The sequence below is a fragment of the Echeneis naucrates genome, chromosome 21 (assembly GCF_900963305.1).
Source record: "Echeneis naucrates chromosome 21, fEcheNa1.1, whole genome shotgun sequence".
Lineage (NCBI taxonomy): Eukaryota > Metazoa > Chordata > Actinopteri > Carangiformes > Echeneidae > Echeneis > Echeneis naucrates.
The window spans coordinates 1,908,543-1,930,013 of record NC_042531.1 but is presented as its reverse complement, the minus strand read 5'-3'; the positions used below and the strand labels follow the sequence as shown (position 1 = coordinate 1,930,013).

General features: G+C 45.5%; 1 protein-coding gene across 3 annotated transcripts in view; it reads right to left on the bottom strand.

The window, feature by feature from the left end:
* Positions 1-21,471, bottom strand: part of dgkg (diacylglycerol kinase, gamma) — a 62,352-nt gene that overhangs the window by 4,174 nt on the left and 36,707 nt on the right. For all 3 annotated transcript variants that reach the window (XM_029530280.1, XM_029530281.1, XM_029530282.1), the window contains 5 exons: positions 17,496-17,560; positions 12,785-12,875; positions 10,238-10,439; positions 1,778-1,898; positions 463-523 (listed from right to left, as the gene is read on the bottom strand). In XM_029530280.1, coding sequence (XP_029386140.1) covers positions 463-523; positions 1,778-1,898; positions 10,238-10,439; positions 12,785-12,875; positions 17,496-17,560 — 540 coding nt within the window. The remainder of the gene's footprint in view (positions 1-462; positions 524-1,777; positions 1,899-10,237; positions 10,440-12,784; positions 12,876-17,495; positions 17,561-21,471) is intronic.

Here is a 21,471-nt window from a genome sequence, read left to right as displayed (position 1 = left end):
ACAACATGGTAACTCAACAAGGCCCTTCTCACAGTCTGTCCCAACATATTACACCCGGCGGTGATGACTTTAACATCGCAGCTTTCAGAAAATCAGTCGGATAGCAAAGAGCTCTCTGTCCTCTGTCAAGGTTTACGCTAAAGAGTCCCGCTAACATCGGGCCGGGAATCCTTCACACCCGGGTCACACTGCCCCGTGGGTTTTTATCTGCGTGACGAAGAGCGAGGCTCAGCCCTGAAGTAATCGACTGAAGCGTCTGACAGTGACCCGAGGACGAGACACTTCTGAACCCTGGAAGTTCAACCATGTTCGATAAAGACCTGCTTCAGGCTGGTTCTGGTTTCTCTGCCCGCGTTCCCCTCATGTAAGATCTGAACATCAGCGGGTTTAACGCATCGACAGAGAAGCTCCTGAACCGAAACCAACCAACCTGGTTCACCGATGCAGAAGGTCTGAACTCACCGTGCAGGGAGGCTGCATCCAGGGCTCGCCATCGATCTGCATGGGCAGCCGGCGGGACGTCCTGCGAAGAGAGAGCGGAGGGATGAGCAGGGGGAGGGGAGGGGGGGTGGTGCAGGTCAGCTCACATACACCTCAGAGTCACGAGAGGCCTGTTCACACTGTCCCGGGACCGGGTCAAACACTGCACCCTTTGTTCCCATGAGACCCGGTCCCAGACAGGCCCCCACTCGCTAAACTCACAGACCTGCTGTGTCCACACACAGAGTGAAAGTTGGTTTAAGACTTCGGTGCATGCCTCCGTGGCTACAGAAACACGGCCCGGCAGAATGGGTGTGATGAATGCTGCTTTAATTCTGCTCGTCGTAAACGCCACTTCTTCAGCGACTGTGGACGTTAAAATGGTCCCGCAAGAGCTGCGTGAACAGAACTGTGTGAACAGTGACGTTCTGGCTGGTTCTGCTTTGTTTGTTTGTTCTCTGAATGCCACCAGAGACCAGGTTCACGTTTCGTTGTATCAAAGCCAAATCCTTCGGCGACAGTTCTGCTCCAGTCATTTCCGTTTTAAGTTTATTGAAGCTTCTTTTTCAACCATAGTTGGTAAAAATACATGTTTGGGATTAAATGGAGCAATAATTTAAAAAGCCAACATCATGTTGTATTATAGACTGCAAACTAGAGACTGAGACCATAAACTCATCAGAGAGGAGGGGCATTTTCCCATAGGCTTCAACACAGTGGAACATCACGCAGCAGCATGTCTAAAATAAAACACAGTTCAACGGTGGTGTGGTATTTCCTTTGTTTACAACCCATTACTGCTCTATAACTGCGCTTTCTGCTCCACTATTACCTTTGTCTATCTGCGTTTTATGTATTTTATTTCATTTAATCTATTTTAAATCTCATTTTCCTCCCTCCTAATTGATTTTATTGTGGTTTTCATGGCTGATTGTGTTTCTAATCGTGCTCTAATACTTTTCTTTGCTCGTGTGAAGCACTTTGTATTCTTTCTGTTGCTGCCTCGCTACTCCACAATCAAACAAAGACAAAAAAGAAGTAAAAAATCTGCATTTAAAAAAACAGGCCCAGCTGATACTCGCCATGAGATTGTCGTCTGAGCGTTGTTGCTCTGTGAGGTGTACGAAATGTGTTTAACAGCTACACGTGTTGTCGTTTTAACATGCAAACGCACAACAACGACACCACATTTTTGATCACACAAGTAGGAGATGGATGGATGTTGTTGGTCAGAGGAAGAAGAGGAAGAGGAGGACCAAACGGGGGGGAGGATGGGAGGAAGCGGCGGGTTTCTGACCTGATGGTGACGTTGGTGCACTGAGCCAGCCGGCGCCCGGCGCTCTTCAGTCCGGTGTAGATCTGCCCCATCTCTATCGCCCCCTCCAGGCCGACCACCTCCAGCAGCTGGTCACTGAAGTCTGCATAAAGACAGTTACGGACAACTGAGGGCGTGGCCTCTTTTCACACAAGCCCCTCCTCCTCGCACACCCAGCAATAAGAGATTCAGATTCAGGCGACTCCTTCCACATCGTCATATTAAATAATAAAAATGTTTCCTGCTGGCACTTCTCAGGCCACCACCGCCATCGGATGGTGACGACCAAACGTCTAAAGTCGTGATCCAGCTAAACTTCACGCTGTCCACTCCAATCAAAATTATGTTTTTTTTCTGTTTGACTTTTACTGCAGCAAAATAAACTTTTAATATTAATTATGTGCTGAAACTTTATTTATGTTGTTTTCAGCGCACAGAGGAGGACGTGTCCACAGTGATAATGAGTCCATCAAACTTTTTCCTCGTTATCTTCTACTGTCAATATTTACAGACATGACTGAAAGGTCAGCCGTGACGTTGTTGCCATGACAGCCCATTTTATTTTTTACACTCTGCCTCAGTAATGTCAGATGATGCAGACTTCGCTGTGTTTCACAAATTTTTGGAGAAATTAATTATCAGAGAGGATTGTGGGAAATGTTTCGTCTCCACAGCCAGCATGATAATTTGTGAGGCGATATCGCACAATTGTGTTGGAGGCAAAAATCTTTTCCTGCAGTCATCGAGGGAAAGAGCTTTATTTTGATGGTTATCATTTGATTTTTTTAAAAAATGCTTCCAGATTTGATTTCCTCGGTTCATTATCTCTCTCCGTCTCAAGGAAGAAGCGTGTTTTGGTGCTCGACACAAAAACAGACCCAGAATTGAGTGAAATGTGAGGCTGCTCTCTAACCCGTTCTCCGCGGCCGATGATGCAGGTTGGAGAGTTGATTAACTCGCTCAGACAGGCAGCCTGGAGCCAGCTGAACACCTAAACACATTCATGCCCTCGCTGGTGCACGCAGAAAACACCGGGCTTCCCCCAGGCCAGCTTCCTGCTCAGCTCTGAGTCACAAACCGTCTGAAAATGTCACCCAGAGACTGACAGCGACTCGTCTCAGAGCCGCCCAGATCTGGATCAGAGGAGCCAGCCCCGCATCCAGGCCCAGACAGGCCTGTCTGCCCGCTAACACTTCCCAGACGCCGTCAGACCTCGCTTGGCCTGTTGCCACAGTTTCAAGCTACAAACAGGAAACTGCTGTGTTTTGTCAGGACGAGGCTGAGTCATCACCTCTCACGTCCAGAGACATTTAAGGCATGTAACCTCCTGATTATTCTCTCTGCGGTCAAAAGCCGCGTCGGTTCAGGTGTTTTAACGCATCACCGTGGACGTGCGTGTGAAAACTGCTGCCGTTTGGAGCCTCGCCACAAAAAGACAATTGAGCTGCATCACCGCTGAGTCACTGGCACTCTTTAATATTTCAGATGACAATTCAAAGGAAAACGTCGAAGTGGAGTTGGGAACAAACATTTTAAAATCGCTCAGATGCTGCCACTTCAGCTCCGTTCGTCCCCTGAAGAGTGAAGCCGTCGGGCTGGATGCATTAGTGCACAGCAGCTCAACGGGAGGCGGAATAAGAAGCAGAAGCCCCTTTTTAAAATGTTAAAGCTGCAGCTTGGCATCAGCACGATGATGCAACTGCTTCATATCTCACGCCATATTTTACTGCTAAAGGACAAATCGGAGGTTAGGGTTAGCGTTAGCATGCTATATTAACGTAAAGGAAAGAAATCTGATGATGGAAACAGCTGGAATACTCACTCCTTTGCTATTTTGATGCTTTCGCTGCACAGCCTGGATATTTGAACTTTCATCAAAATGCTTATTTACACATCTGGTACCAAAAAAGAAGACTTGGGTGTGAAAGTTCTGTCTCTTCAGCTCCAGAGGTAATAAATCTGCACTCGCCGCCGTTTAAATTTGCAGAAAGTGGAGCTGACCTGATAAATCAGTTACTGACTGACACCCCATCTTCAGGATCACTCTGGAGTCAGGAGATCATCACATGAACCTTAAATACCGTTTAGTGCAGCTTTAAACATTTAAATCTGTCAACATAAAAGTCAAAACGCTCCACAAAACGAAACTCAGTTTTTGTTTTCCAGATTCCTGTAATTCTCAGGAAATTCCTAGGAAAAAAAAAAAAAAAAAACACAAGCGGGATGTGATCTTAGTGTTCTGATCACATGTTCAGATCCAGAAATTCTCATTAATAACACTCCACCACGCGTGCACAAACACACACACACAGTTCACCATAAGCATCTCTCTGTCTCTGCAGAGCTTTCCAGGAAATAATCATAATAGGATTGGGCATCCATTAAGAAAAAAGTCCACAGTTGGAGACTGAGGGCTCAAGAGGAGGAGGGAGAGTGTTGGGGGGCAGAATGGACTGTCCACATGACAGATGGGAATTAAAAGGGAGGATGGATGGAGTCTGTCATCTGTGTGTCAGTCTGTGAGAAGGTTTTGAGGAAAGGAGGATGTAAAATTTCCAGTGAGCGCTGATGTGTCCTATTTTTGGACTATAAAGCAGCGTAGCTCACACACGTTCTGCTATCAAATAAATAAAGCTCCTGCACATCACCCACCTCTACACTTCTACTCCAACCTCCCACCCAAACCAAAACCAAGCACCAAAGATGGGCATGCCGTCCCGCCCGAGTCCTGGAGCGAGGGCCTGATGGCGGTTCTCACCTCTCTGATGAGTCCGGCCTCATCAGGTCTCTGCTCTGTCGACTCTCAGGCAACCAGCGCTGTGACATCTCAGCGAGGTAGAACTAAGAATAGAACAGAACAGCCTCTTACATAACGCAGCCCCGGTGCATTCTGGGACGGGATGGCATCGGCGTGCCAAGTGAGAATCGTTACTGCTGTGCTGCACTATTTTTCCTTTGCTGTGCAGGCGAATCTGAAGCCGCCGAGAATTCATTCATTATTTCAAACAGAGTCACGTTTCATACAGTCAGAACTCAGCTTTGAATATTAAATATTTCTGAGCTATCATCGATTCTCAGCAGAATGATCAATTCAATCATCTCATTATTGATCTAAATCATTTTGCTTTAAAAATAAGTTAAGTCATAGAATTTTGCATAAAATATTCTGATAAGATCTTTTTTTTTTTTTTTTTTGCAAATGGCCCATCAAACAGCGGAGGACGTGTTACCATCGAGTTTCTGGCTCAGGAATGAATTTCTGTCAGGTGAAATTTGTGGAATGGTGGAAATAAATTCCTTACGAGTGAAAACAGGTCCAAAGCTCCTGGTGGCTTCTAAAAGACAGAGACAAACTACCTGATTCAGAGGCGAGTGAACAAAGTGCCCCATTAATGATTAAAGGCCAATTTATCAAGTGGAGACTCTCTCTGTTGTCTTTAGACTCATAACTTCTCTAAATGAGTCATTTCTCAAAACATAAACATACATTTTTCAATTCTAAAAGAAGAGTTTTCTCATAATTAGGCTGACATCACACAACAGCTGGTGACGGCAGTTTTTTAAACTGTTCTTAATATTGACCAAACTGGTGTCGACCTAATGAAGAATCATGTCACACAACAACAGAGCTTATAAAAAGTCTTTACATCTGCTGAATTATTTCTGTCAGGTCTGAAAGATTAATTATAAACCGTTCAGGGGAAAAACCGCAGCTCTCATTGTGCATCAGCTCGAGGTGTTGGGCTATAATTATAGCCAGGCATATTTGTGTATCCTTCCTCCGCCCACTGGCCCTCCCTGCCTCCCTCCTGACCGACCTGTTATTGTCTCAGGGTGGTCAGAGTCATGGCAGATGGTCAAGAGGAACTGCAGCTCACCTCGCCAGCCCCCACGGAGGTGAAGGTACGGGGGAGAGCACTTGGCCGCCTGACAGGGAACACTATGTTACTATGATAGGGTACGAAAATACACCGCACACACCAGGCTGCTGAATTCTTGCACGGACTGTGAGCATCCAGATGGTGATTTCTCCTCTTTCATTTATTTTTTTATTTTTTTGTCCTGAGAATATTCCTCTGTGAGAGGACGTCAGCGTCGATTAGAGGACGGTTTCTCGTGTGATCTTTTCCGTTCCCATCCCGTCTGACAGCGACCTCTTTGAGAGCTGCCAATCATTCACTTTGAGCATGTCGTCCACTCTCCCACAATCCACTGGGAGCGACTCAGCAGCTTCGTACAAGAACTATTTCCAGTGTACGCGCGTGTGTGTGTGTGTGTGTGTGTGTGTGTGTGTCTGGGGGGGTCAAAGTAATTATAGTTCACTGCCTCTCGTGTGAGAAGAAAACAATAAGCAGACTCTGAATGGGGTCGGCCTAAAATAACCTCCTTCGTAGTGTGTGGCACAGCTTGACCATTGTTAGGGAGGGTGGTGGTGGTGGTGGTGGTGGTGGTGGTGATGGTGGTGGTGGTGGTGGTGGTGGTGGTGGTGGGGGTGGTGGGGGCGGGGGGGTGTTGGTCTTGGAAAGCAGAGACAAGGAAAGGTGAAGTTAGAGCGAGCTGGGAGGTGTGATGGATGGTCGAGCAGGACGGGAGACAGGAAATGCTTGAAATAACCTCAGTGACCTTTGAACTTCAACTCATCATCACAAATGGATTCATGCATCTTTGTTAATTACCCATCAGGCCGAGCAAACACCAACATCCATCCAACAAACGGCTGAAGGCTCACAGAGCGTCCACAGCTGCAATCCTTTTCAGGCACAAGCAGTTGGAGGAGGGCTGAAATTTCTTTTTGTGCTGGTTTGTTTTCTGTCTTTTCAGGACTCAGATGGAGGAGGAGCCTCAAACAAAACCGACAACAAGCTAAAGGTTTTTAGATGTTGTGTGTCCTTATCTTTGACAGAACAACAACTATTGTTGAGCATAAAAGTCTAAAAGTTTGAAGTTTGAGCAGCTAAAAATACTAAATACGGACTAAAACGGATTAAAACTCAGACTACTACTACTACTACTAAAACTCAGGTAGTTGCCAATCAAACCACTGATCTTTCTTTTTTTTTGATACCGACCTGCAGATTAAACATAGATTATATGGTCTTATTTAATCTGTGTGTTTGCTGTTGTGTTATCCAATTTGAAACTTGTAATGACCTCAGTGACCCCCATCTGATTATTACTGGCCATCCAGCACATTCACACAAACCTCAGCAACAAAGTCCCACCTTCCGGCCACAGCCGCTTTATTTCCAGCTTCATCCACCACAGGAAGTGGAGGAAATCTGATCCAGGAGCAGAGCGGAAATAAACAGAGGAGGAGCCAGATGGTCCAGATAAAGGCTGACACCAGGACCCTCACTGTCAGCAGCTCTGATCTGGACTTCTCCTCTGAATGTTTCGCTTTCTGTGTCGATGTCTGGGCGGGGGGACTCAAAGTGTAATTGATGGAGAGCTTCATTAGGTGACTCCTGTCGTGTGGCTTTTAGCTAACGATGCGTAGACTTTTTAGGAAAACGGTTTATTAATAATTATAATTTAATCCCAGAAGTCCATTTTATTGGCGATGATGATGCTGCCTGATATACAACATTGATACTGTGGGGGGGTCGACCTGTTTTTAACATGCTGGACCTCTTTCTGGAATTGGACATTTCACCTGAGGCTGAATTTTTAAACTCATTCATGATTTTTAGAAGAAGCTGAACTTGTGAGACGAAATGATTTGACAAATCGAAATATTTAATCCTGAAAAAACACATTTTAGGATTCACTCTTTTTAACTTTAAATGATAACGTGTTGTGTATGACGCCTTCTGAGACACATCTGGAGAATAATTGGAGACAAGATGATGAATAAAAACGCTGTATATTAATAAGCATATATGTGCAGCGACACTATGTGAGAATATAGAATTAAAATTTGAATTAGACGCTCAGAAATGACTAATAAATACTAAAGAGGTAACCTGGAGTAGAAATATGATCCTGGGCTGTGAAAATCTGTAAAACGGTACGCTGACGTTAAATTAACCTGGACTGTCGGACGATATTCACGATGCAGATTAGCCCGGCCTTCGCTTCACACGTGGAAATTTCAGTGACACGAGTTGGAAGTGGCTATAGACTGTCTCAGTTGTCGTTTCTGTCCACGCAGAACGAAAACCAGAGCAGGAACAGGGTGACTCAGAGGACCGGAGCTTCAGCGCTGAGGTCACGAGCGCCGCGGGCTCCTTTCACTCGCTCATTGCATTATCTGCAGCAAATGGATTTAAAAGCTTCAGTTTATTGTGCCAGAGAAAGCAACTGCCATAAACAATTAGCTGTGTGATAAACATGCAGGCGCGCATTCACACAAACACACACACACAGAAATGCAAAGCTAACACAGTTTCTCTCTGAAACTGGAGCAGTCCACTCTGAGTCCTGTTTCCAAATAGCATTAGCAGGAGAAGCTAATTTAATAAGGTTAAATCCTGAGGGACAACTCTGCAGGACAAAGATTCCACCACACACGTTCAAACACGCAACACAACCTGGACATACACACACACACACACACACTATACATTTGTGTGTCTGTAAATAGTGTGTGTGTTTGTAAATGTCTAAAAACTTCTGTCTTAGCAAGTCTCAACGTTAAGCTAATTTGCAGCTGAATGAATCTGAATGAAGCCGAAAACACAACAAAGGGCAGCGTTTGGTGGCGTGAAGCAGCAAGGCATCATGGGAGTGTTGTTGAGGGAGGAAGTGCTGCCGATATGAATCCATCATTTAATAGATGTAATACTTAAATATTTGTTACTGCAATGAAAAGTGTCCCCTAACCTTAAGGACGATTTTATTTTTATTTTAGTCCTAAACTTGTGTCCAAAATGTACTGTGGCGTTTCCTCAACCAGGTGTTACCATGACGACGAAGGGCCGGTACGGCTGACAGTGACCGACTCGTTTGAGTGTCTTCGAACACTGTTTCCTCTTTCCGCCTCCTCCTCAGCCGTCTCCCCTCCCGACTCTGCTTCACCGTCGCCGTGGCAACAAGGTTCACATCAGTCAGCGAAGACACAGAGACGAAGTGAAGCGAAAAGGATGAACCGAGGTGGAATTATTCTCTCAGGAACCGATACGGCTGTTGGGGCTCAGCAAGCCTTTTTTAAATTTACGTCACCGCTCCTTCCTGCACGTCGCCACTTCCTGGCTCTCTCTCTCGATGTCTAAATCGTGCTAAAAGGCCTTTAAATGCCTTCGCTCTTCTCTGATTGGACGCCTTGGCTCGTATTTCGTAGTGTCACTGCTGCTACGTTAAACGACACGCCCCCAAAATAATAAAACTTCGTCCGAAGCGATGGTAACTCATTTCCAGACCGAGGCTGTAACCTGTGACGAGGGCTCGACAGGAGACGGCTTTTCAAAGAGACACGTCAAAAAAAAAAACACAATAAAGAGCAACCAGATCTACTTCCCCCTCAGGGCTCAGGGATTACTCACGGCCTGTTTTATCAGTCCATCTCACTGCAGCAGAGGCGGTCTCAGACTGTTTCATCATGCCTCTGTACGTTTGAATTAAATAACATGAAGCATCTCTAAGTTTTATTTTGTTAGAGCTCGGTGCTTTATGGCAGCTTCAAGAAGGAGACGGCAGGTCCGCGTCCATTCAGGCCAAAAACTGGACCCATTTTTCACAAGTCGCAGATCTTCTGATTCTTATGAGACTTTAAATGACATTTTTCAGACAGCGCAGATCAGGAGGAAATTCACTTTGTTTCAGTAACACACTCTTATCTCTGCTGGTTCTGGTTTCACTGCTGCAGACGTTCAGAGAGAACTGAATTAAAAGTTAACCCTTTTAGTCTCCACATATTCTGAATCAGCACCAACTTCAGCTAACTCCATCTGTGACCCAATAAAGACTGTGTTCACTGTGATAACCGCTAAGAACTCACAAAACAAGAATATCCTGATAAAAACTGTGTAAAGAAAAGTTCCTCTCATGTGTTTGGGTCGTTCTACAGCTGATTTGAAGCTTCTGTCTTTATCTGATCAGGAGTTCTGATGATGAAAAATCAGCTCCAAAGCCTCTAATGATCCAAATATCTGATTGTCTTTATTCTGTCACCACAATAAACTCAGAAACATACAGGACTGATCCAGAGACGCTCTGATTGGCTGCGACATCACCCACCGGAGCCAATAGGAGCGTCTGATATAGAGATGTGACTCCAGACGTCAGTATCAAAGATGGAGGATGAGAATGGACGGATAAACACACAGAAGGAGTCAGAGAGTCGGACTGATCCAGAGCTGGACTAACTTCGTTCACAACTAAACTGATGCAGAAAAACTGAAATAAAACTTACATTTAACAATAATCTGGTTTTGTTGCGTTTCAATGATGGCCACGCCCATTTCACGGACAGGAAACAAGCCGATGGTGTCCGCACTGACTCACCTTGGACGCAGAACTTGAGCTCTTTGGCGTCCGTGACGGTGCTGGCCGGCATTCTCTCCGGGACCTTCTTGCTCATGCGGTTGTAGTTCCTCCTCTTCTTCGTCTCGCCCCAAAGGTTGGAGCCGCCGTGCATGCTGGGTATGTTGAGCACGGCGATGCCCTCTAAGGAGGTGTTGCTGAGGTCCAAGATGATCCCGTCGCACTGAGCAAGGAAAGGGAAAAAAAGAAACAACGGTGGGAACGGCTACAGAAAAACACAACTTATCCAGAACATCCTCCTTCATCGCAGACCGACAAAGATGACAGATTTACGCTAACAGCCAGCTTCTTCTGATCCAGCATGTGCTGCCTCCATCTGTCTGTTGATCCACTGCTGGCCAACGTTGTCTGGTTCGAAGCCACAGCCTGAAACTTTACTGCCGTTATCAATGTTTGAGCTCAGCAGTCTTTAACACGCTGAGACACGTCGCACAATCAACAGACAGGACTTTTCTCCTGATGTCTGGCCTTTTTTCGTTTTGCTGAAGTCTATGTAATGTTTCTGTACGTGTCTGAGCGTCTGATTTAACAGTTGTGCCATTTCCTGCAACACAAAACTGGTTTTCTGCCGCTGGACATAATCGTGCACCTTAAAGTTTTTATTGTTGCTTGTGAGTTACTTGTGTTTCGATGTGTTTTAGTAAAATGACAATGTCTAATTTATTTCTGTTGTCATGGTTGCAATCGTCACGTCAATTAGTTGTGGATGGCAAAAATAGCACGGGAATCGAACGCAGCTATCGCTGTGCTTTCCCCTTTGCTCCCGTCATCGTCACTCTGACATGTGCGTTCACGTTTATGATCAGAAGATTAACGTACGCTGGCCCACTGTCTCATCATCTGCACAAAGAAACTGTCGGACAAACTCTCGGCCCGTCTCTGAATTACTCCGTCTAGTCTCATCTGGACTCAAATAATTATTTCGACACAGCAGAGATTGTCAACAGTGTGTTGCTGTGACTCAGTGTGCAGAGCGCTGAGTCAACACAACTACAAGAAATGCTGGATTTTACCGTACGCCCACAATATGCAGGCAAAACACAAAGAGCGCAGTGAAGCGTGTGTGTGTGTGAAACATACTTGTGCCTGCACATATTTCCACTGTACACTGACTTAAAGGCACAGTTTTATATCTGCTTCGTCGCAGCTTCAGGTGGAGCTCAAATTAAAACCACAGATGAACCACAGGTTGTTTTTCTAACCCGATTTAACTTAGAGAAGATGTCGAGAAAGTTGTTGCTAACTGGGTCTATTTTTATTTATGATGTTATAGGAGCTGCCTCTGTGAGGGCACAGGTTGGTTTCGAAGCTGTGAAGGACTTTGGATTGAACTTTACTTCTTAATAAAGGCGAGTTATATGGAAAACTTGTCGTCATCAACTTCAAACCTCAATAGCGCACAACTGCTCCACCTTAGTGTGTTAATGAACAACTCTAAGGTCTCACAAGGTCAACAATTAAAGCAGCGTCTTCACACCAACACTCCTCAGTCTGGCGTTTATTTCCTGCATCCTGCGGCGCAGCTTCTCTCGCCAGGCGCCATCTGAAGGTTTCCTGCCTGTGAAAAATCACCTGATTGTCCTCATACGCAGCAATCTGCCCACACAGGCAGTGTCTGTGTGGGCATGTCTTATTAGACATGATGTCACTTCATGATGAAGTCCCCCCCCCCCACAGAGAGATAAATACGTCAGCGTCAAAGATACAGGCGACTGGCGGCCGGAGGAACGAAACGTTAACAATCTGAGTTACAAACGAAGCACAACGTCGGATCAGATGGGATGAAATTCAGATTTTTCTAAAGAAGACTGTGACAAATTTCTCCATCAGAGGAAAAAAGGGTTATGGTTAGGTCTATCTGCACAATCCTCATCACGTCACAGATGTTTTTTCTTCTTCCTACAATTAGTTTCAAAACTGTAAACGGGCTGACATCCTGCATAAAGGTGAAAAATACCCCAAAAATAGAAACATAAATGCAATAATCTCTCTTTGATCATCTATTTTGACTATTGGACATCAAAAACAAGTAAAGACAAACTATTTATTCAAATTATCGTGAAAAATCGTAAATAAAGGATGAATGTATGGAGGATGCAGGATATGATCCCCTTCAGATGGTTTTTAGTTTGTATGCACGTCTTTCCTTTTCTTTTCTTTACATGTCCTCTCAGAGTCTCGCTGTGATTTAAGCACCCAGGTGACAGATTATGCTGCGCCGTGTGACAGAATGAGGCAATCAGTGACTTTATGGAGCATTAATCTGCGGCTGTGCTATGAATAGTCTGCCTCGTTAATACGGCAGAACCACTTTGGCGTAAATGTCTTCAAAACAAACAAACATGAAATAACAGCGTTGAAAAGCCCGTCAGCATAAAGGACAGAAAGGCGAACTTGTTGAGGCGTAGATGCTCCTTTTTATTCCCTCAGATACGATATATCTGGAGTATTTAACCACTCTCCTCTTTTCTGTCAGGTGCGCAGCCCTTTTCTGCCTCAGTGACTCACCTCCACTTCGATGCATTCGTTCAGCTTCTTGCAGGTGGCAGAAATGGTCTCCGTGGTTCCGAACTCAAAGTACCAGAGCTTGTTCTTCATCCTGAGGAGAGAGGACGGACATGTTTGTGACGAGCAGAGTCACCCCGGGGTGCCGTTTGTTTCGGGTGCAGCGGACACATATTGAAGCCGTCCGGCGCCCGCAGTCGTTTTTGAATCTGACAGCTCGGGACGTCCAGCGGCCGTGTGGTGACCTCAGAGGTCAAAGCGCCGTTGGCGCTCCCTGAAGCCTTACAGCAGGGTCTCCATACTACAGACCTGAGCTGAAACGCCAACATGGCTGCTGGAGGGAAATATTCCTGAATCACTGCTGCCCTGCAGACGGGTTTGTCAGCGGCGACCTGTTTTGTTTCTATCCTGATGCCATTCGTTGTAGTTTTAGAGCGGCTGAATGACACAGTGGAGGTGAAATATCAAAACGAAGCGCTAACAATTAGTGTCACGATGGTCGGGGTTCAAAAACTGATTCATTAACTGAGACTGTAACTGTCGATAAAGAGTGAAAAGCTCAACGACTCTGTTTAAAGAAAGTCCAAAAACAGAAAACTTTCTGTGTGCAGTCTCTAGAGACATCCTGTTTGGGTTCATTGGTGACTCTAAACCACAGGTCTGTCTGTCTCTGTGATGGACTGGACACCTGTCCAGGGTGACCCGCCCTCCAGAACCCCCCCGTGATAAGAGGCAGAAGATGAATTAATGAATGAAAATGCTACGAACACACTAACGAAGACCAGGAATAAGTTGATGGTGTTTCAAAGGGACGCTTCGCCCTGAGTGACTCCAGAAATGAAATGTAATGCATGAAATGACGGCTGCTGACACTGACAACACAGCTATTGACACAACAGCGCTGTATGATGGGGGCGAAGCAATAACAAGGTTATGAGAGAGAGCGAGAGAGAGAGAGAGAGAGACGAGGGTATCGAACGCTTTGACTCACTTTCACTTCGTCTGAGGAAAAAGACTTAAAACTCACGTCAGACAAAAACGCACAACTCCTTAATGACAGTTTGCTTTACTTTGACTGTAAGTAAAACGCCGCTGCTGCCGCCGCTGCACTCGTTCTCTCTCTAACCTTCACGCCCCCCTCCCACCCTGAACCCTGTGCTGCTGTCAAGTCGGGGATTATGAGCATATTTGAGATCACAATTAGGAGCAGTAGTGATTCCCAACCAGGCGAGCTGCCTAACCTCATTAAGCTGCTTCCACTTGAGACGGCCAGTAAAAAATGCAATTAACTCATGTTTTTTCTGCCCCCCCCCCACCACCACCACTCTGACCCCCCTTCTCTTATGAGTGCAACAGGGAGAAGCGCCACTTCGTTAAGCCTTTCCTCCATTATTCCCAGGTCTCTGCACGAAGAACTAATGTAAGGCAGGAACAAAAAGGGATCTTTAAAATAAAGAAAAATGGGGGGGGCAGCTGGCTGAACCCCCCTCCCCAGGCTCCCACTGGAGAGAAGAGGAGTACTTCCTCTCAGCTTTAATGGCGACTATGAAGATGACTGATTGCATTCACGCTGTAATATTGGGGGGGTTCCCAAAGTCTCTGGCCCAAACTGTTGCCCACCGCCCCCCTACAGATAGGCATCTCCTTTAATCCCCACTATGAGCAGTGACCTCCTGACCCTTCTGCCCCCCCCTTTCTGCCCCTCCATACTCATACCTGTTGTGAAATCAGGACACACAATGAACCGGAGTCTGAGCAGGAGCTGATTTGGTTTCTTCTTGAGTGGAATTTATTTCTGCCATCTTCGGTGTTCGATCCATCAGAAGATGTATTTCTGGTTTAAAGAACCAAAATATCATCTCCTCTCTCTAGGATGGGGTCGAAGGTCGGGGGGGAGTGGCTTAGGGCGGTTACTGCCTCATTGTGACATCACAAAGTTCCAGAAATCCAGACGGCTGGTTTTCAGGCTCAGTTACTGTATTTCTCCGTGAACATTTCACCTTTATACTGTTTGGGCCTTTAAGTATCATCCACCAACGAAAATTAAGAATTTGGATAAATAGAAACTATTTGAATGAAAATCAACATGGCAGAGAGAAACTTTGTGACACATATCAGGAGGAAACATCACATCAACAAGCTGAAAAGTGAATTTCAGGTGCTGCTGATGGAGAAGTGGAACCTAAAGCTTAGAAATCTAAGAAAAAGTCATTTTCTGCTCCCCGTCATGGAGACAGAATGTTTTGTATTAGCAAGAGCTTTGATTTCTGCTTCGGCGTCACAGCTTCTTACTACATGAGGTGTTTATGTGAATTACTGATGAATAAAACTTCTACTGTGTCTACTGCGTGACCAGTTTTTTTTTTTTTTTATAAATACAATTCATGCATTAAGAAACAGAAAAGTAATTTGGAAAGGATGTGTTAAAATCTTAGATTGCTTTAATTAGATAATAATGAACCCATCTTCGTTTTGTAATTGTTGTGCGTGCTTTAGGTTGTGTGTTTGCCTTGTACACAGAAGCTGTTGTTATTCGTTTTCTCGGCACGGTAACGGCAGTTTGTTTGGGATAAACAGAAGAACGCGGGCAGCAGAGTCGACAGACGCTGAACAGAAAAAAGCAACATCCTCACGTGTCCAGCCGGAAAGCTGGGGGGGGGGCAGAGGTCACAAAGGTGCTGACATCTGATCTGAGCTCATCCAATCAGCTGACAGAGCAGCTTTTGGAAAGCGCTAACGGCGTTTACGTGAACCGACAGATAAATATTAAGGAGTGTTTCAGGCCGATCTGTCCGGTAACTCAGGCTAAAATCTGTTCGTTTGGTTTGTGAGGTTTCCCATCTTTACAAAAAAAATGCAAATTTTTTTTATGCATTTATTTATTTTGATTGATTGTTGCACAGAAGCGAGTGTGTCACTGCAGTTTCATTGTTGACGATGACTTAACTCAGCCAAATCTCTCATTGTGCGACTGACTTGGTGATCATGTGAAGGAAACATCCTCTAGTCTGCATGTTGAGGCAAGAAAAAGATTTTTTGAATTCAGCTCTTCTCTGAATCTGCCCCCCCTTCGAATTGCGATGAGAAACAAAGACTCACACATTCGCACACAGCATTGTTCCAAGTGTGAGAAGTCATTAGCACCTGGACTTCAGGCTCCTGGAGGTCTGCAGAGCTGGTGGAGCTCCGCAGGCCGAGGTGTCAGCAGTCACACAACCCCTCTGTCCCAACAGGCCCAGGACGGGGTGGGGGGGGTGTTGTAGACAAGCGGGGGATGGTGTTGGTGAGTGTGAGTGCGTGTGAAAGACACACACTAATGCAGACAATGTGGGATTGTGAGTGGCAGGCTGGACAGTGAAGCGCTCAGCTGAGTGCTGCATGCGGCTGCGGGCCTCTCTCTCCGGGGTCAAAGGTCATTTATCGCCTGCTCCCCCACGGAGGGGAAAAATGGGCTCGATCGGCACACTGACTCCTTTCAATTGACGCTGCTGTAAAGATGGACGGATATCTGCTCTGCCAAAACATCAGTCAGGCCACAATGAAACAGTTGCAGCTGTCCATCAGCTGTCTGCTGCCCCGCAGACGTCCTGAAGGAGAGAATTCACACAGCAACAATAACCTCCAGTGTTGGCCTGCTCTAAATAGGCCATATCGGACTGGTAGGATGATGATTTGTGTTGGGGCGCCGTCGCTTGGAGCTTATAGCTGGATCGGAGCCACGAGCGGCTCACACAGTGACGGAGCGGCCGGTTGGTGGGAGAAGAATATTCTCAACCGTTAAAACGCTAAAAAGGTTTTATAGGTAACCGTGTTGAGATCGATGCTGGAATCAGGGCTGGGACGATGGCTGGAAAGTTACACATCAATTATTGAATCCAAGAATAAACAGCCTTTTTTCCCTCTTTCTTTCTCCCTCCATATGTAGACTGATGAAACATTTCCATTGTGCACGACAAACATGACAAGGATGTAGAGCTGCCGATCCCAAGTGAGTCAAAACAAGATTTTATACTTTACTGAGGAGTCTGACAAAGTTGACTGTGACCACAATGGGGGGGGGGGGGATTGTTCAGGAGGGGGGGGGGGCATCCTCAGTGATTTGTACTCATGTGCATATGTGCATATGAGCCCAAACACAGATATTCAGTGTGGATAGTAAACACAGAATGGCTTTTATCCAAAGTGGCAGCAGCGATAGTTGCTGACGCGTTGAGTTCTGAGACACTACACATTATGACACTGTTTCTTAAAACACACACAGACACACCAACACACACAACCCCGCCCCCTCCCTCCTCAGGCGACACACACTGCATGCCGGTCATATGCTCATCAGCGGCCACAGTATCTGTCTACATAGGCCGAGCAAAAACTGCTGCTGTGAACGAGGAAGACATTTCACAGGCAGCACATAAACTCATTAAATTTTTCCCATAGACTTCAATACAACCTGACTTTTTGACTACAAAAACCAGTTGAAAAAAACCAAAAACCTGCTGCAGTCCAGTCAGGTTTAATCACAGAAAGGTGTATTGATCCCGCCGTGTATTGATCACCGGCGTTTGTGACTCAGTGAGATATTGAGTTTCCAGATTAAAGTGTGAGGTCACCAGCTGGTTACCAGGCAGCTTGTTGGCTAATGCAGAACTTCTGCCCCCCCCCCCCCCCCCAGAGATGTCTCCGCACCAGCATTTCTGTTTTTTCACACATTTACCTGCTGTTGAACTTCTCCGGGTGCTTTTCCCGCATCAGGTGAAAGCGATGGGCGATCGAGGCGTCCTGAGGAGACAACGGAGGGGAGAGGAGGAGACAGTTACCGACAGGGTCCTTCTGTAAAAGCTACACTTTACTGCTATTTTCCAGAATGATATTCACAAACTTTTTTTGGAGATCGTTTGTATTTTTGGAGATATTTTAAGGCCAGGGAAAATTCACAGACCGCCTAACGTCACAGAAATCCTCCAAAACCACCAGAGCTACTTTTCATGTCTTTCCTGAATCAAACGGGAAACAGGATTTGAAAGAGAGTCCAGTCGACCTCGCACACCATCCAGATGTCAGTGAACGCACCACGGGTCTCAATCAGCTCAGTCCTGGAGCAGCTAACTGTCATCCAACTGTTAGCTTCATCCACCTTTCCTCTGATGTCAGCTGATCATTTCTGATCATGGTCACACAGAAACGTGAGGAGACGTTTCAGAAACGTCACAGTAAACGGGATCTTTTTTTACAAATTTCAGGAAGTCAGTTTGAGGCTGCTTGAGTTCTACCAGCTGGTTTTCAGTGAGATTCAGGACTTGAGGTGGATTTTATAAATGGTTCTTTCCTCTTTCAGTGAAATGACACAGCAGAGAAGACTGTGGTGACGAGGCTGCGGTGGATTTTCCTCCTGCCCCCCCACACGGACTCAGTCAGCACCTCTGCAGAGCTGCAGTTTTATCGGAAAGTTTTCTTTCCCTTCCCGATTCGTGCCTCCACTTCCAGTTTCCCTTATCTGCCGTTTCTTAATGACATTTCTGACGGTGGAAATGTCAAGCTAGAAGTTCTTTCCTGACTATATATATATATATATATATATATATATATATATATATATATATATATATATATATATATATATGTATATAACATATATTAGCCTCTCCTGTTTTTCTTTTTATAGGCATCAATTGGCTTCCTTTTTCAAACCCTCCGTCTGCTGCCAGGTTGTTGAGTATCAGCAGAAGGTTTGAAGAGCAGAGAATTCGTCATCTCAGGAGTTACCATCAGCTGCTGATCCTTGATGACAAGTCTTGGCCTGTTAGGAGTCCTGATGAATCAGTTTAGGACCAATGAGGATTATCGAGGATTATCGTTTGAAGAGAAGCTGATTTTTCTGTCTGTTGGTGGCAGGAGCCATTTTTAGGTTTTATAAATCAGCTAAAATATTTTATTTCACTCAAAGCAGATGATGGATTGACCAAATACACCAATTACCAACACTAACTGAAGCTAACGATACTGGAAACTGGACTGTCATCACTGCAACTGAAGTCAAAACCCACAATGTGAATTTTCCACGTTGCAGCTCAATGTTTGATCAGATTGATACAGAAAACAACAAACTGTGATTTGATAGTCGCTTCCTGCAGTTGTATCACAGTGTAAAACAACAGAAGAGGCCCCTCCCCCAGTGTGTTTAACCTTTGACCTCTGGGTCAGTGATCAGTCACAAGAGCAGGTTCAATAGGACCCTATTTATTCTGTCCACCGGCCTGCTGCTCACCTCCTTTCTGAAGCTTCCTGATAAATTTAAATTGATTTTAATATTTTATTGGTGGCATTTAAAGCTTTAAATGGCTCTTGCTTCCGATTACATCTCAGATTGGTTGACATGTTGTGTAAAAGTTGATATCTGTGAGGGTGAACAGGTGTTATGTCTGAGCCTTTGGTGAAGCATATTTTATTTATATTGTTTTGCATATTCATTGCCTCTGCTTTTTTACTTAGTGACAGATCTTTTTTTATTTATGAAGCTCTGATCAGGGTTATGATTATTATTCATTCATCACAAAATACTCAGCTGCAATGCCATCTTGTATTTTATTTTTAAACCAGAACAAACCACATTTAGAGGAGGAGGAGGAGCTGACCAGCTCTGGACTTTATCCTGATTGGTTTGTACAGTCTGTCAGTCACACAGTAGCCCCACCCCCTAACCCATCCCCCTCCAAATGGAGCATCATCCAAAAAATGTAAATCATGTACTGAAGACTGTAAACTAGAGACTGAGACCATAAACTCATCAGGGAGGAGGAGGGGCATTTTCCCATAGACTTCAATACAATCTGACTTTGCATGGGCTTCACAGAGTCCACGCCCACTTTTATGGACACACTGTGATCAGTTTAAGAGAGAGCGAGCTCAGCTTGAGCTTGACCAGAGCTGCTCTCTCTCTCCTCAGGCCGCAGGAAGTGATCCAGATAAAACCGCCACTTTATACGTATAAATGAAGATGAAGATCCAGATCCACGTGTCCAGAGACCCCATCGCCCATGTGTCAAAAGGAAATGGTATGGCTAATGCTGTCGGATGTGATGGAGAGCGTCACTCTGACTTGGCGTTGTGTCACAGTGTAATAACATCATCTGTTTAACAGAGACAAGACACACGACACAACCAGACCTGCTCCGTCCGTTAATGCACGAAGATAATGCTGGAAAAAAAAATCCTAATACAACAATATGTAAACAAACAGGACCACATTGAACTTCAATTTAAATCAAAAACAAATTTGGTGAGTAAATACAACTTTAGCGTTAAATTCAAATGTGAGTTTCACGTGGTCACATAATTTGATAAATAACTCAAATATAAATCTTTGCTGTTTGAAAGCCTCTGCTCACCACACTGTAATATAATATCAGTGGCTCTTCCACTCTGCTCTAATTGTGTAATTTTCTTCTTATTCAGCAGCAACGTTTAGATAAGTGCAGAGGGAAGTGGTGACAGTGTGGCTGTAATTTCAGAGCTATTAAAGGATTTATCATTTTGTCAGCTAAATAAATTATAGAGGTTCAGACTTTTTGCAGTCACCATACTTTCTCTGAGATCCAGACCAGCGTTGTCACGTTCTGGTGAATCTTTCTGTCGGTTGTCAAACCAGAGAGGTTTCAGCTGTTTAGCTTCATTTTGTGAGCCCGGTTAATGAAATTATCCACATGGCAGCGTCACCGCCTGCAGCTTTGACAGGCCGGAGCGTCCTGCCTGCCCGTGCAGGTGGGTTTTCTCAGCGAGCGGAAGGCCGTGATAAGGCAGCTGGACAGGTGCAACTAGACGCATTCTCACCTGTCACTCCCCGCCAAGCATCCAGCGGTGCTGCACCTCCTCAACCTTGTGCCGAGATCTCACCCCTCCCCCTCCTGCCCCCCAACACCATCGGCAAATATCAGACCTTAAAATAGAGCTGCATCTGCTGCTTTAACCGGCTGAGAATTTGATACCGGGGCCGGGGGGGCGGCGAAGCGAGCAGATCCTCTGCACAGAACCGGGCTTCTCATGGCGAGGTGACTGATGGCAGACGTGCAGGAAACAGGGCAGTTCAGTGTTATTTCCAAGCTGCTGAGGATCTGTAGTCACTCGGGGAGTTGTGTGTTCTGATTTTGGTGGATTGGATTGGACTTGAGTACACAACGATGGCCCCGCAAAGGTTTTCCAAAACATGATGGGCTTGTTTTATGTCCCTGTCCACGGGCAATCACTGACCAGCTCCACTTTTCTGTCCCCCCTTTAAAAATCTGGCGGTAACAATATGTGACATTTTGCCGCCGCCCGTAGTCGCCTGCCTGATGAAGGTTGTTTTGATCTTGCCATTTGAAGTTTCGAACACAGTGGGTGGAGGCGAGAGGAGGTGCAGTCGGACAGCTGATGTGGAAAAAGAGGAAGGTGGGGGGGTAAAAAGAAAGAGACAAAAAAACAACAACAACAACAAAAAAAAAACCTAGCTGGAAAATGTCACCTCAGTGGGACCCACAGGGACCTGATGGAGAGGCGGGTTGTCAGTTCACCCTTATTGTGTTTCACTGGCCTCTGGTGACTGCTTGGTTTGCATTAATGTCAAAGAGAAATGTCACAGTCAGCCTGGATGCTGTTACGCTGAGACACTCGGAGCGGCACGTGTGACGCCAGACCGGCTAAACACATTTTTAATT